The sequence below is a fragment of the Neoarius graeffei genome, chromosome 11 (assembly GCF_027579695.1).
Source record: "Neoarius graeffei isolate fNeoGra1 chromosome 11, fNeoGra1.pri, whole genome shotgun sequence".
Lineage (NCBI taxonomy): Eukaryota > Metazoa > Chordata > Actinopteri > Siluriformes > Ariidae > Neoarius > Neoarius graeffei.
Window position 1 is genome coordinate 40681117 of NC_083579.1, and position 15961 is coordinate 40697077.

The 15961-nt window shown below is 45.4% G+C and overlaps 1 protein-coding gene across 1 annotated transcript in view; it reads right to left on the minus strand.

Annotated features, from left to right (window-relative positions):
• Nucleotides 1–13641: 13641 nt before the first annotated feature.
• g2e3 (G2/M-phase specific E3 ubiquitin protein ligase) overlaps nt 13642–15961 on the minus strand; it is a 29798-nt gene continuing 27478 nt past the window's right edge. The window contains exon 14 of the mRNA XM_060933926.1: nt 13642–15905. Coding sequence (XP_060789909.1) covers nt 15658–15905 — 248 coding nt within the window. The 3' untranslated portion in view covers nt 13642–15657. The remainder of the gene's footprint in view (nt 15906–15961) is intronic.

Consider the following 15961-nt stretch of genomic DNA (forward strand, 5'->3'; position numbering starts at 1 on the left):
CTTGAAACTGCGAAACTTTTGTTTAATCATGTCTTCCGAGTCTTTGGTCTTCCACAGGACATCGTCTCAGACCGAGGGCCCCAGTTCTCCTCCCGAGTGTGGCACGGGTTCTGCAAGGTCATCGGAGCCACTGCCAGCCTCTCCTCTGGGTTTCACCCACAGTCCAATGGTCAGACGGAGAGGCTCAACCAGGACCTGGAAACCACCCTGCGAGGCCTGGCTATGGATAACCCGACATCGTGGAGCACCTGGCTGCCATGGGCGGAGTACGCCCACAACACCCTGCAGTCATCGGCCACCAAGCTGTCGCCATTCCAGTGCCAATTCGGGTTCCAGCCACCTCTGTTCCCGGACCAGGAGGAGGACGCGGGGGTGCCCTCGGTCAACCAATATGTGAGACGGTGTCGCAAGACCTGGAGCAAGGTCAGGAAGACCCTCATACAGACCTCCAGAACCAACCAGACTCAGGCCAACCGCCATAGAAGACCTGCACACGCTTTCCGCCCTGGGCAGCGTGTTTGGCTGTCCACTAAGGACCTTCCACTGCGGGTGGAGAACTGCAAGCTTGCTCCTCGCTACATTGGCCCCTTCAAGGTGGTGCGCAGGGTGAACCCTGTCTCCTACCGGCTCCAGTTGCCCCGGACTCTGAGGATCAACCCCACTTTCCATGTTTCCCTGTTACGGCCCGTACTGACGTCTACGTATGCCCCTGCCCCTAGGAACCCCCCACCCCCCCGCATCTTCCAGGGGCAGACTGTGTTCACTGTGAATCGCCTGCTTGACTCCCGCCGGGTCCGCGGCGGGTTGCAATATCTGGTGGACTGGGAGGGCTATGGTCCTGAGGAGCGCTGCTGGGTTCCTGCTCGGGATGTCCTTGATAAAGAACTATGTCGGGACTTCCATTCGGCCCATCCGGATCGCCCTGGGAACGTCAGGAGACGCTCCTAGAGGGGGGGGTCCTGTTAGGACTAGGACTGTTTTGGCCTCTAGAGGCCGCTGTTATTTCCTTTTCATGTCGTGTTTATTTTGGCCTCTAGAGGCCGCCACTGTTCCTGTGTTTTGTGTTTGTGTTAATTGCCTAATTATCTTCACCTGTGTCCTTAATTAGTTTGTCTATTTATACCCCTGAGTTCAGTCCTCTTGTCACGGAGTCTTTGTGCTGTTATGTTTATCTCCAGTTTCCTTTGTACTGTGTTTTTTGATCTTCTTAGCTTTTGAATTTTTGCACTTTGCTTTTCTTTTGGATTATACTCTTTGGTTTTTTTTTGTCTTTTGTTTTGCCCTGTATATAGTGTATATAGTTTAAATAAACCTTTTGATTCTTTTTCTACTTCCGCCTCACGCCTCTGCATTTGAGTCATCCCCCTGGTGGCCTAGTGGGGGTTTGCTGGATTATCACACCAACGAACCAGGTTCGAATCCCAGCAAAACCCTAACAATTTATTAACACAAACTGTGTTGTCCTTATATAAACACGCTGATGTGTTAAATATGTGTTGTTTTTAACACATCTCTTTTGAGAGTGTATTGCTTTTTGTCAGGCTAGGCTACTGCTTCTTCCCATCCTCTGTCCTCCTGTTACCCCTCCTCCCCCCCAGAGCGGAGCTGTACAGTCTGATGGCGTGAGGGACAAAGGAGTTTTTAAGTTTGTTAATCCTGCACTTGGGAAGGAGCATTCTGTCACTGAACAGGCTCCTCTGGTTGCTGATGACGGTGTGCAGAGGGTGACTGGCATCGTCCATGATGTTCAGTAGTTTGTTCATAGTCCTCTTCTCTGCCACCATCATCAGAGAGTCCAGCTTCATGCCGACCACAGAGCCGGCCCGCCTGATCAGTTTGTCCAGACTGGATGTGTCCTTCTTGGATGTGCTGCCCCCCCAGCACACCACGGTGTAAAACAGGACACTGGCAACCACGGACTGATAGAACATCCACAGGAGTTTCCTGCAGATGTTAAAGGACCGCAGCCTCCTCAGGAAGTATAGCCTGCTCTGTCCCTATCTGTACAAGGGGTTGGTGTTGTAAGTCCAGTCCAGCTTGCTGTCCAGCCACAGTCCGAGGTACTTGTAGGAATCCACAGCCTCCACCTCGACTCCCTCGATCAGAACTGGTCGTGACCTTGGTCTGGACCTCCTAAAGTCAATGACCAGCTCCTTGGTCTTCGAGGTGTTGAGCTGCAGATGGTTCCTGTTGCACCAAACTGCAAAGTCCCTCACCAGGCTCCTATACTCCCTCCTCTCTGTCGTCTCTGATACACCCAATGATGGCTATGTCATCGGCAAACTTCTGAATGTGACACAGCTCTGAGTTGTAGCAGAAGTCTGCGGTGTACAGGGTGAAGAGAAGAGGGGCCAGCACTGTGCCCTGGGGTGCTCCAGTGCTGCTAATCACAGTGTCAGACGTTGATGTCCTTCAGCCTGATGTACTGCAGCCTGTCGGTGAGGTAGCTGGAGATCCAGGTGACCAGGCAGGGGTCCACTCGCATCCTGTTCAGTTTGTCCTGAAGCATAAGGGGCTGGATAGCGTTGAAGGCACTCGAGAAGTCCAAGAAGAGGATCCTCACTGTGCCATTTCCCTTATCCAGATGCGAGTGGGCTCGGTGTAGCAGGTAGAGTATGGCGTCTTCCACACCAACACCTGCCCAGTATGCAAACTGCAGACAGTCCTGGGCATGTTGCACCTGGGGTTTGAGGAGGCTGAGGAAGAGCCGCTCAAACATCTTCATCAGATGTGAAGTGAGTGCCACCAGTTGGAAGTCGTTCAGCTCGCTGGTCCGGTTTTTCTTGGGAACTGGAACAATGCATGATGTCTTCCAGAGGGTGGGCACTCTCCCCAGCTGCAGGCTGAGGTTGAAGATGCATTGGAGTGGTTTACCCAGTTCAGCAGCGCAGGTCTTCAGTAGTCGGGGACACACCTTGTCCGGGCCTGCTGCTTTCCTGGGGTGAAGCTTCCTCAGTTGACCTCTAACCCGGTCTGCAGTGATGCATGGAGGAGTCTGTGTTGAGGTGGGGGAGGAGGGGGAGGAGGGGGCTGCTGCTATGACTGGGGGGAGGTATGTTGAGGGAAGAAGGAGAGATGACTGCAGTGAGGGGGAGGGTGGGGGGACGTGGGCTGGTTGAACTGGTTGAAGAAGTCATTCAGCTCATTCGCCCTCTCCACTGTCCCCTCAACGACTCTGGTCTTTGTGTTGTGGCCTGTGATGGTTTTGACACCTTCCCAGACCTCTCTCATGCTGTTCTCCTTCAGCTTCTGCTCCACCTTTCTCCTGTAGCCGTCCTTAGCTTCCCTCACGCAGCGTTTCACCTCCTGCTGTGCTGCTTTCATTGCCTCCCTGTCCCTGCTCCTGAAGGCGGCCTTCTTCCTGTTAAGGACAGTTTTGACTTCCTTTGTTACCCATGGCTTGTTATTAGGGTAACACCGTACAGTCTTAGCGGGGGAGACCATGTCTGCACAGAAGCTGAGGTAATCCATCAGATAGTGTGTCAGCCCCTCTATGTCCTCACAGTGTGGGCTAAGCAGCACATCCCAGTCCATGGTGTCATAACAGTCTCTGAGGGCATCTTCCATTTCAGGGGACCACCTCCTGATGGAGTTAGTTGTTGCAGGCTGCCTTTGGACCAGGGAGGTGTACTTCGGCTGTAGACGAACCAGGTTGGGGTCAGACTTCCCTAGTGGGGGGAGGGGTGTGACTCTGTATGCATCCCTCACATTAGCATACAGCAAGTCAGTTGTCCTGTTGTTCCTTGTTGGACAGTCCACAACCTGGTAAAAAGCAGCTAAAGTAGAGTCCAAAGTAGAGTGATTAAAGTCCCCAGAAATGATCATAAATGCTTCAGGATGCTGTGTCTGCAGCCTTGCTGTGACAGAGTGAATCCTCTCACATGCAGCGGCTGCATCTGCCCTTGGAGGGATATAAACACAGATGGTGATCACGTGACTGAACTCCCTCGGCAGATAATATGGCCACAGGCTAACGGCTAGCAGCTCCAAATCCGGGCAACATAAGACTGTCTTTACGGAGATATGTCCCGGGTTACACCAGCGGTTGTTTATGTAGATTATGAGTCCTCCACCTTTGCCTTTCCCGCATGCTTTAGTGTCTCTGTCAGCTCTCACAGCAGTGAATCCCTGCAGGTCCACATTAGCATCCAGTACGAGGTGTGTTAGCCATGTCTGCATAAAGATAAACAAGCTGCCCTCCTGGTAAATCCGCTGGTTGTTCAGTGCGGACAGCTTGTCAACCTTGTTCGGCAGTGAGTTCACGTTCCCCATGATAACGGAGGGAATGGATGGTTATTCCAGCGCTGCCGGTTGTCCGCTAGCCTAGCCTTTAGCTTAGCCCCAGCTTTGCAACCCCTGGGTCTCCTCCTCAGCTCCGCCGGGATGGGGTGTCGTATCCCAGCTCGTCCCATTGTTTTCAGGGCCAGCAGCTCCTCTCTCGAATAAGCGATAAAACTGGCTCCTGGTTGTGTGTTAAAGTTAAAAATATCCATGTGATATGAAGAAAAACACACTATGTCTTCGTAAGAAGAGCAGAAAAGTAAAAAGGTGGAAAAAGAGGTTTAAAGAGCTAAAAACTACAGAGCTACTGGAGAGGCAGCCGTCTTGCACAGCGCCACACAAGTAAACCTTCCACCTAGGCTCTAAGAATGGTAAGCCCGATGCCTTGTCCAGAATGTTTTCTCCACTACAGGAGGAATCGACCTCCCCTGAGACCATCCTTCCTCCATGGTGCCTGGTAGGGGCCACTCTGTTAGAGGTGGAAACCCTGGTCCAGAAGGCCCATGAGCAGGACCCAGGGCCCAGTAATGCACCTCCTAACCATCTTTTTGTTCCTGTTTCTGTGTGGGCACAGGTGTTGCAGTGGGGTCATGGTTCCAGAATGGCGTGCCACCCAGGAGCAGCCTGGACTCTGGCACTCATCTGACAATGCTTTTGGTGGCCATCCATCAAGGAGGACGTCCAGAGGTTTGTGGCAGCTTGCGACATCTGCACCAGGAACAAGACTGGCAACAGACCCCCTGCTGAGACCCCTTCCTGTTCCCCACCGGCCCTGGTCACACATAGCCCTGGATTTCATTACAGGACTCCCTAGTTCAGGTGGCAATACTTGTAACTGTTTTTCTAAAGCTGTTCATTTTATCCCTCTGCCCAAGCTTTCCACCGCCAAGGAAACCGTGTAGACGGACTCCCCTCAGACATCATATCAGACAGCGGACCCCAGTTCTCTGCTCAATTCTGGAAGGCTTTCTGTAAACTCATTGATGCTTCTCGCAGTCTGTCTTCAGGTTTTCACCCTCAGACCAATGGACAGATGGAACAGGCCAACCTGGAGCTGGAAGTGGCTCTCAGGTGCATGCTGTCCAAGGATGCTGCCTCCTGGAGCAAGACCCTTCCTTGGATAGAGTACGCTAACAACTCCTTACCCACCTCTGCTACAGGTCTTTCCCCCTTCCAGTGCTCTCTGGGTTACCAGCCACCACTCTTCCCCGTCCAAGAAGAAGAAGTCGCCGCGCCCTCTGCCCAGGTGTTTGTGCGCCGCTGCAGGAGAATATGGGCATTGGCCAGGAAAAAGCTCCTACATTCTGTCAAGATGTTTAAAGAGCAAGCCGACAAACACTGCTTGGCAGCTCCCATCTATCGGGTGGGGCAGCGGGTAATGCTCTCCACTCACCACCTGCCCCTCAAGACGGTCTCTGGCAAATTGGCTCCCAGGTTCATAGGACCTTTCCCCGTCTCCAAGGTAATTAATCCTTGCTCTGTAAGACTGTCTCTGCCCGTAACCATGCGCCGTATTCACCCAACTTTCCATGTCTCCCAAGTCAAACCCCTTGTCTCCAGTTCCCTTCACATCGTGGCTTCACATCACTATTTTCAGTTGAGCCCTGCGTTGTGTGTGTGACTTAGTCACAGCTGTCCACCTATGAACGCCACCCACAGGCCTTACTCTAGGGGTGGGTCATTGACAGTCGATGGTCCTACGAATTCTAATCCACGCCCAGTACACATAAACTTTTTTGTACCCTTCATGAGGATGTTTAGGAATGCTCTTTGTCTGATTTCTCACCTAAGACCCATTTAACAAAGATGACAAGTTCTCAGTGACATAGCCCTGAGGTCCACCAAAGTACACATAGTGTAGCAGATTAGTGGCAAAATACTTCACTTAATGATACAAGCACCAAATTTTGCACAGACATAGATAACATCAAGATGTTTCAAAAAAGCCCGGTAGCCACACAAAAATTCAAAATGGCGGCCATTTTTCAAGATGGCCGACTTAAAAATGCATTTTGTACTGATAAAGCACTTCACTTCATGATATTGTCATCAAATTTTGAAGAAACATAGCTAAAGCCAAATAGCCTCTAGTAAGGTTAGTATCCTCACAAAATTTCAAAATGGCGGCCATTTTTAAAGATGGCTGGCTTAAAACACCTATAAATTACTGACAGCCCAGATAGCAAAAGGGCGTTGATTCGACAGGGAATCATCGGCATGTTCTTCGACCATACGCCGTCGAATCATCGTGGATCACCGGCGTTGATTCAACACCGCTTTGCTCATATGAGTTTGCGTTGAAACGACGTTGAAAAGTGGATGGTGGCCGACAGAGAATAGACCCCCTTTCACCCTTTATTCAACTACGGATTTCGGTCGATTTATAGTTTAATTTTCGGCGATGATTCATCCAACTTTACTTCCTGTTTTATGTACAACAGGAAGGCTACAAATTAAGCAAAACAGGCTAAATTAAACTAGCTAACAATAAAGCATCGGGGCTCTTGCCTAGGATGAACACACACATGCATACTTCAACCATGAAAGTGAAACTTAATTTATATCAATGTGCGTAGGCTACGTCCTGTTTAATGTACAACAGGATATAAAAATGCATGCAACAATGCACCTCTCCTAATGTTTGTCAAGCTATCTAATGAGGCATAACTTTTAACATTTATAAGGAACAGAACACACTTGAACAAGTTCTTAGAAACATTTTATGATTTATTTATAATTTATAATTGTGGCCTATTCCTCCTGCGGCGCAGACACCTGTACATGGAAACAGAAAAACATAACCAAAATTAATTTGATGCAGCATTGATAAAGAAAGTCAGCAGTAGGCTATGGGTTGACCCATATGATAAGACTCGGGGCAAGGGAGAATGGATTTTTTTATTTCATAATTTATTTTTAATTTACTACTTATCTGTTTTTATTTATATATATTTGAATTATTTGGACATGGGGAAAAACTATATTTAAAATCCAAAGAGGGATGGAGGGAGGAAAATTGAAACAAAAGAAAGAAATGAAATATAGAGTAGAGTATATTTGCTAAAATTAAGGATGTTTTTATTCAGTAAACATTTAAAAAAATGTTCTACAACACTCTAGCCTAGTGACTTACCAGTAACAAAATATCAAATCAAATCAAGTTTATTTGTACAGCGCTTTTAACAATAAACATTGTCGCAAAGCTGCTTTACAGAATTTGAACGACTTAAAACATGAGCTAATTTTATCCCTAATCTATCCCCAATGAGCAAGCCTTGAAGTATTCAGATCCGCTCTGCATAAAGCAGCTAAATCCTCTCTCTGTCTCCTGGCAGAAAGCTCCTTGGTTTGCTTGTGTCTCAATCACAGCTGGTATTCTGTAGAAAGACTTCTTTTCACCTTTCCCATCAGCTTTGTTAGAACCCTAACACAGCACAAAAGTTTACCATTGTAGGTTTTTGATGAACCAAGTGCCTCGTGGGTTCACATACCGCGCGCTGCCGTTATTTCCCCCTAATCATGAGTTTGTTGGTCTTCCAATATGGCGCAGGGTTTGTTTACTTCCGGTTTCGGGTGACGTCAGTGAAAGGGGTCTAATGGGGGCATTACCGCCACCCACTGGATTGGGGTGTAAAGCAGTCTGAACAAAACGTGTAAACATAAACATAGGGGAAATGAACCCGTTTTTCTAACTCGTCCTCACTTAGTCTACTTTTCTTTTTTGATTAGTCTGGATTTGATATTGTAAATTTAAATGTGAATCAATGTATATTCATCGGACATGAACAAATGAATAAATCTTGAGTAATCTTGAGGGGCGTGTGTGTCCGGGGGGGGATCGAACGAACCCTCCGATCCCCCCTGGCTACGGGCCAGAATTTATATTCTGAACAATTAGTTGCTCATCCTACCAATGTTGAAAACTGGCCGGCAAAAGTGACGATGGTTCAACATCGTATATTCGACCTTCTCTGACGGTCGACAGATCAACCTTTACCCACGGTGATTCAACAGTGATAAATCGACCTTCTCCGACGGCGGAGAAACCGACGTTTCACGGCGCCGTTTCAGCGTTGATTTTCTGACTTACGACGGAAACCGACCATTCTGACCAAGAATCGGCGCTGTTTCAATGTCCCTCTGCTATCTGGGAGAGCACTTCATCGAGAGATAGTCATAAAAATATATAGTTTAGACCAAAGTGCTTAAGGAATTCCTGATAACCACACATACAGTAAAGATGGCAGCCATTTTCCAAGATGGCCGACTCAAAAATACATACCTTATTGACTGTGACAGAGTACAACTTAATAAATCATCAAATTTGACAGAGCTCAAGAAAACAGCCAATTTTTCATAATATTTGAAACAAAACCATATCATTTAAAACACTTAACTACATGATGCAACAACCAAAATTATAAGAAACATAGCTTAGGCCAGTTCATATTATCTTTTGCACATTAAAGATAATAAAACAGCCTCATTCACATATATACAGATAAATTCTCATTTCAATATTACTGCTAACAAAACATATGTAAATAACAAACCTCTGGTGATTTAAAACACAACTAATCATAGGTATGAAAATATATAAACTAATGCTTAGGGCAAAACAACTGGAACAAAACAACCTTGTGGTTACATTGTAATAGAACAAGAATGCAAAAGCTATGACACTGGGTCAAAACTACTAAAACTACTAAAACAGGAACAATCAACATAACTTAAACTAAATACTAAGCTCAACATGTTTATGTACATCTGAGATCCATTTGCCATACATGTATGTCTCTTATCTTGGCACACAGTTACAGCCACAGAGCTGTGTACATTTCAAGCCAAGTCGGAACACTTGCAGTTTCCATGGCAAACACCCTTGCAGTTACACTTCGGCCAAGTTTACATTAGACCGTATCTGTCTCGTTTTCTTCGCGGATGCACTGTCCGTTTACATTAAACCGCCTGGAAACGCCGAGAAACGGGAATCCGCCAGGGTCCATGTATTCAATCCAGATCGTGTCAGCTCCGGTGCTGTGTAAACATTGAGATACGTGGATACGCTGTGCTGAGCTCTAGCTGGCGTCGTCATTGGACAACGTCACTGTGACATCCACCTTCCTGATTCGCTGGTGTTGGTCATGTGACGTGACTGCTGAAAAACGGCACGGACTTCCACCTTGTATCGCCTTTCATTAAAGAGTATAAAAGTATGAAAATACTGCAAATACTGATGCAAATACTGCCCATTGTGTAGTTATGATTGTCTTTAGGCTTGCCATCCTTCCACTTGCAAGTGGTAAGTGATATGCGCTGGGATCACACACACACAGCGGCTCAGTCCCGAAAACACTGCTTGTGCACTTCACTCGCGTGCTCTGTGAGCTGCGCAGGGCCGGAGTGCGCACCCTCCAGAGGGCACTCGCTGTTCAGGGCGGAGTGATTTGGAGCGCAGGATGCCTGCGGAGCCGAGCGTATCCGTGTATTGGTGTTGCTGTGTGCACGCAAATCGTGTATTGGTGTTGCTGTGTGCACACTAATCGTTTTAAAAACGTTAATCTGATGATCCGCTGATAGGGTCTAATGTAAACATGGGCTTCGTAAGTTGCTGGCAACTCTGACTAATTGGTGCCAAAGTGGTCCACAATAGACCCCTTTCACTGACGTCACCCGAAACCGGAAGTAAACAGACCCTGTGCCATTTTGGAAGACCAACAAACTCGTGATTAGGGGGAAATAACGGCAGCGATATGTGAACCCACGAGAATAAAGTGGAGTGGCAAACGACTTAAACAAACAAATCTGAGCTGTTTTATTTATGATTTATTGGCCCAACAGTAGACTTGAAAGAAACCTGTGTGAGACTTGGCAAAAAACTGTGGATATAATGGATAAGTCTGTGCATGATCAGTGGACACTTTGAGGTAAGCAAACTCAAGAAATTCAGATTTAAAACATGCTAAATTGGCCCCAAGTTGATAACTGTATGAGGAGCAAGCCTCCCGGACTTCTACAATTTAATAATAATAATAATAATAATAATAATAATAAAGGATGGTTTGGGGCTTGCTCTCCCTCCTATTATATAAATAAAGCATAGTTGTTGTGTAGGCATATATCATAAATACATATGTATAATTTGGAGAAATTAACCTAAATTATGGATACCTTAATAGTAACAAAAAGTATTAATTTTTCAACTGAAAAGATATATTATTAAAAGATAAATATCAACAAAATTACCTTGGCCATAACTATGTGTAGGTTATTCTTAATAACAGCTGTAATATCACGAACCAAGCCACTAACAACATAATTGTAAGCCTGTAGCCCTTTGTAGGCTTTCAAGTCATCAGCAGTGTAGGCAGTGTTCGAACTACGGGGGTACTCGGGGGATCCGAGATCCCCTGAAACAGACATGAGATCCCTTGAAAACATGATTTGGGAAATGTTGGGGGGTCTCTAAAATATTGGCAAAATGATGTTTATTGACATAGCAATCGTGTGTAACGGGAAGCATTTGCATATCCGAAGTGTTGTGTTTACATCAAAGATAAAATAAACCGATATGACAACAACTGCTGCTGCCAGGTTGGTTGTTGAGTAGCCTGACTGTTTTTTTTTCTTGCATGTGGTATCATTGTTGACGCGAGGTTGTTTTTTGAACATGCCAATGCGGACACGATTTCCCCTGATGAGTTATGACTTCAGACGCGATGCGTGTGTGGAGTCCGCGTGATATGTGCGTAAGATAGGCTTCTCATGTGTTTGGAGATCCGTGCTCTGAGACAAGCGCAAGCACCCCCCCCCCCCAAGGGAAAAAAAGGGACCCCCCGAAAATATTGGCATAGTTCGAACACTGAGTGTAGGCACTGGGTGTAAACAACAAATAGTTTACAATGTCTGGGTAGCAAACAGATGGCAGAATTGGTGTCAGGTCCTCCTTATGTTTCCATTCTCCCTTGCCGCAAGTCTTATCATATGGGTCAAACCCATCAATCACAGCCAGTTTCTCCACATACCATGCCCTTTCTGCAGCTGGTAATGTACTCACATAACCAGAATTATCATCCATCGTGTCACTTCACTCTCGCTCGTACTTTGTTTTATATTGTGAGTGCATGTACTTGGTCTTCCAATATGGTGCCTAACAAAATCTCGCGGTGCGGTGACGTCATGCGGTAGCCCTCTATGGAGCACTTGCATGTGATGTCACAGCCGATCCAGATTGTGACAGACGCCATCTTGTCGGTCAAACGCCATATTTCCACCTTCTACTTCTACCTTTTCTTCTGGAAAACCCTACTATATACAATTCTACTACAACGGCTGCGGCTACAAGCTCTCCCTACCTGTGCACGGTTTTTATGTTTTTTGTGTGTTGTTCATCTGTACCGGACTTCAATATCCACTACAACCGTATGGACTTACTGGACATGGGTTTCCAGCAGAAAATGACGGTTTGTAGCGATTTCCATCGCATGCACAACATTCCGGACGAGATAGCGAGACCAGCAGGGTCTCCGTGGATTGTTATCGGAAGCAAAGCGAAGGAGGAGGCGCCGGGAGCGGAAGCAAAAGCGAGGCTGCAGAGCTGGCCTGTTGACTAAGCTCAGAAAACAGCCACTCAAACCTCCACCTCTCCAATGCCAGATCCATGTAAACAAGACGGATGATTTGGAATTACAGCTGGAATTAGCTTATTCTATTCTATAATCGGCTGGTCAGTGCTATACTCAATACTTAAGTGACTTACCCATCCAATGATGATTCTTGTTTATAAGATGCCACATCTGAGTCGCTGACAAATCCTGAATTTCTGTAAAGATAACTGTCCAGAGATTTATAAGCACGCAGTGCTTCACCACTGAGCAGCGAGGGAAAGTTAATGAGGTAATTATACACGTCCGGGTATTCCGCTGGCAGTTCAAAATCCGGTCATGAAAACTCCGTCTGGTAAGCCATAAGGGTCACTAATCTGTAGATCGTTTATTTTAGACATATATCTAGTTATCTGTTCATTAGAAAAATGAGCCGTGTAGTCTGTCGGTTGAAATTGATCCATTCTGTACACGAGTGCAGCAGTATTCAGTGGTGTTTTTGCCAACAAGATGGCGGTTGTGTACTTTCTGGTCACGTGACTGCAAGATCTCTATACCTTCCAACCATCACCCTCTTTCTCCCATCCCCATTCAGATGGACTTTCTTCATGCATTTCTCTACACATTGCTTGTCCCCAGATGTTTGCAGATTGATGTGTTGCACGATTTGTTTGTTGAACCAGTGCTCCTTTTGTAGGGGGGATTGCATCATATGCCCTCTGCTTTCGAGCAAACAACTCAAGACGGGCCTCATCAACACTAAGGGGCAGTTTTTGTCAAACAACAAGATGACAAACTTTTCAAGAAGTTTGAAGTCATTCTCTTCAATATTGGCAGGGTATTGACTCAGCTTAGTGAACACTTCAGATACTTCTGGACCCCAGGGTAAGTGGGTTTAAAAGTGAATGTCGAGCCCTGATAGAATGGGTTATAATTCCTGTTTAACCTGTAAACACTGTACATAAAAGGCATGATATTCAGATGTTCAGCTGAATCTGAGGAGCATTTCATGTGTCATCACTGTATTATTGCTTTTATATAAAGGAAAGAAAAACAAACAAACAAACAAACAAACAAACAAACAAAAAAAACCACATGCACTTTTTCCACCAAGAGATCTTCTTGTCATGTACAAGAGGCAGAGCCAGGGGCACCGTAGTGGGGGGAAAAGGGGGATGGAGTTACCAGGGCCCCAAGTGGGGAGAGGGCCCTTGAGGAGTCTGTAATTTTATTTTCCTTTAAATATCAATACCATTTATTTATTGTTGCCTAAAATAAAATATACACTGATCAAATGTGTGAATTTGGTGAAGAATAAACAAAATCATGTGAAATGCATCATTTAATTATGTGTATATGATGTAAACTGTAAAATGTTAATTGCAGGTCAAAATATAGATATTATGCTTTCCCGCTTTTTCGGCCACCATTTTGAATTTTTCAGGTGGCTACTGGGCTTTTCTGAAGGAGGGGTATCTAAACTAAGTCTGTGCAAATTTTGGTGCTTGTATCAAGTGAAGTATTCCTGTAAAATTTGGACCTAATCTGCTACACTAACAAGCTGATTCACTGCAAGGTATCTTTCCATGAAGGGCACACATCATGAAAACCCACAATAGTAATTCTGGCCTAATTAAGAAAAATTAATAGTCATTGAATATCTTACAATATGTAAGATATTGAATATTCAATGTAAAAGTACATTGGATAGCTTTCTGATAATGGTCGGGAAACTATGCTTTTAGTCAGACACTCAGAAGAGAAGAAATGTTTTTAATAAATAAATGGCATGTATACCACTTTCAGTACATACCTTTAAACATCAGAAGAACCAGAATACCATAAATGTTAATCATTTAAGATACCAAAAACTAAAGAAAAACAGAAAATATCATACACCTGAGCATCCAAAACTACACTTCAACAAGGATTTCCAGTACATTTGTGAATGCTTTATTTATGCGACCCATAAATCAGTTGAATCCCTTAAAACTGATGTATAAACAACTTTTTTTTTAAAAATTTGCAGTGTGTGGAAGCTCAAAGGTCCTGGGCTGACCTGGTGTTCGGGTGACTGAAGTCTTTCTTCATACTATTCCCTTGCCTGCATGGGTTTCCTCCAGGCTCTGAGTTTTTCTCCTACCTTGTAATAATGTGAAGATGTGAATTAATGAATGAAAGTATTTGAATTAGCCCTGGGCGGCACGGTGGTGTTGTGGTTAGCACTGTCGCCGCACAGCAAGAAGGTTCTGGGTTCGGGCTCCGTGGCCGACGGGGACCTTTCTGTGTGGAGTTTGCATGTTCTCCCCGTGTCTGCGTGGGTTTCCTCCGGGTGCTCCGGTTTCCCCCACAGTCCAAAGACATGCAGGTTAGGCTAACTGGTGGCTCTAAATTAACCTTAGGTGTGAATGGTTGTTTGTCGCTATGTGTTAGCCCTGCGATGACCTGGCGACTTGTCCAGAGTGTACCCCGCCTCTCGCTCATAGTCAGCTGGGATAGGCTCCAGCTTACCCGTGACCCTGCACAAGATAAGCGGTTATGGATAATGGATGGATTCTCCCCTTCACAGCCAGTGTTCCCAGGATAGGCCCCAAATCCACAACAACCTTGAACAGTATAAAGCGATTACTGAAACTGAGTCTTTTATTTACCTTGGTTTGCTACAAATGAAATATAATGCTGATTAGGCTTAGGCCACATAGAGTTAAGCTAAGAACCTCTCAAGTATTGTATCATATAGTATGTAAGAGTAAAGAGTTAAAATCTTAAGGAAAACACACAAATCAAAAACAGTGAAGCTTAACAGCAGAGACTACTTGCAGTTGATTTGTAAAATAGTTGACCACCTATATATAGAAAACAAAGAACTAAGTAACAGCTCATCTTAGAGCTTGATGCTTAAACTTTTCACACCAGGCAGGAGTGCACCATCCCATACCTGCTACTGTTCACTCATTCACAGCACAAATTCAACTATGGAAATGTGATCATGCATGTTGGCATGCAGGTGTTTACATCAGTGATCAGTGCACACATTCACCATAGGTCCCCTACAGGAATTACAAGCTCACCTCGAATCATCAGCAATGAATATGCAATAGTGTCTGTGTAAACACTTGGGATATGCATATTATTTGACAAGGGTAGGAGATTAAAACATCACCAGCACTTTCTAACTGGATGTATATACAGAAGGAGCAACTGTACTATTTATAAACTAACAAACAAAACACTATTTCACAAAGTTTTTGGACACTTGCCCATCACACCCATACGTGAGCCTTCTCCAAACTGTTGCCACAAAGCTGGAAGCACAAAATTGTATAGCATATCTTTATGCTGTTGAATCAGTTTCCCTTCACCTGAACTAAGGGGTCCAAACATGTTCCAGCATGACAATGCCCCTGTGCAGCAAGAGAGGTACACGAAAACACGATTTGCCAAAGTTGGAGTGGAAGAACTCCAGGGCCTCCTCACCCGACATCACTAATGCTCTAGTGTCTCAACAAGCAAATCTCCACAGAACATTCCAAAAGCTAAAGGATAGCCTTCTCTGGAGGGGTGGAGCTTATTACAAAAGCAAAGGGGAGACTACATGTGGAATGGGATGTTGAGTGTTCTGATCAAGTGTCCACAAACCTTCAGCTATATAAGAGACATTCTGGCTGACAATTTACTTTGACATATTTTCAGTCTTTAAGCACCATTACAGAAGTTTACGGAAAGCTGTACATTTAGACTCCGAACCATAAATGTTGAGAGGAGAGTTCGTTCACATGCCTTGCATCACAGAGACCTGACACACAGCATATTCCAAGTGCTTCTTGAAGACCTCATAAGAGGAGAGCACAGGCAGAACAAGGTGGTTTATTTCAGCTTTACTTTGAGGAAAGGCAAAGGAAGGGTCCAGTGGCACAAAAAACGATAATGAGGGAGGAGGGTCAAAGCTCATGGCGGGGACCACATCGATACCAGTGGCAAATATGAGAATATCCTCTAGTGATGCAGCACATTGTCCATCTGGAATGAAAGGAGATGATCAGCGTAATTCGCAACAGCGTAAAAAAGTAACAATG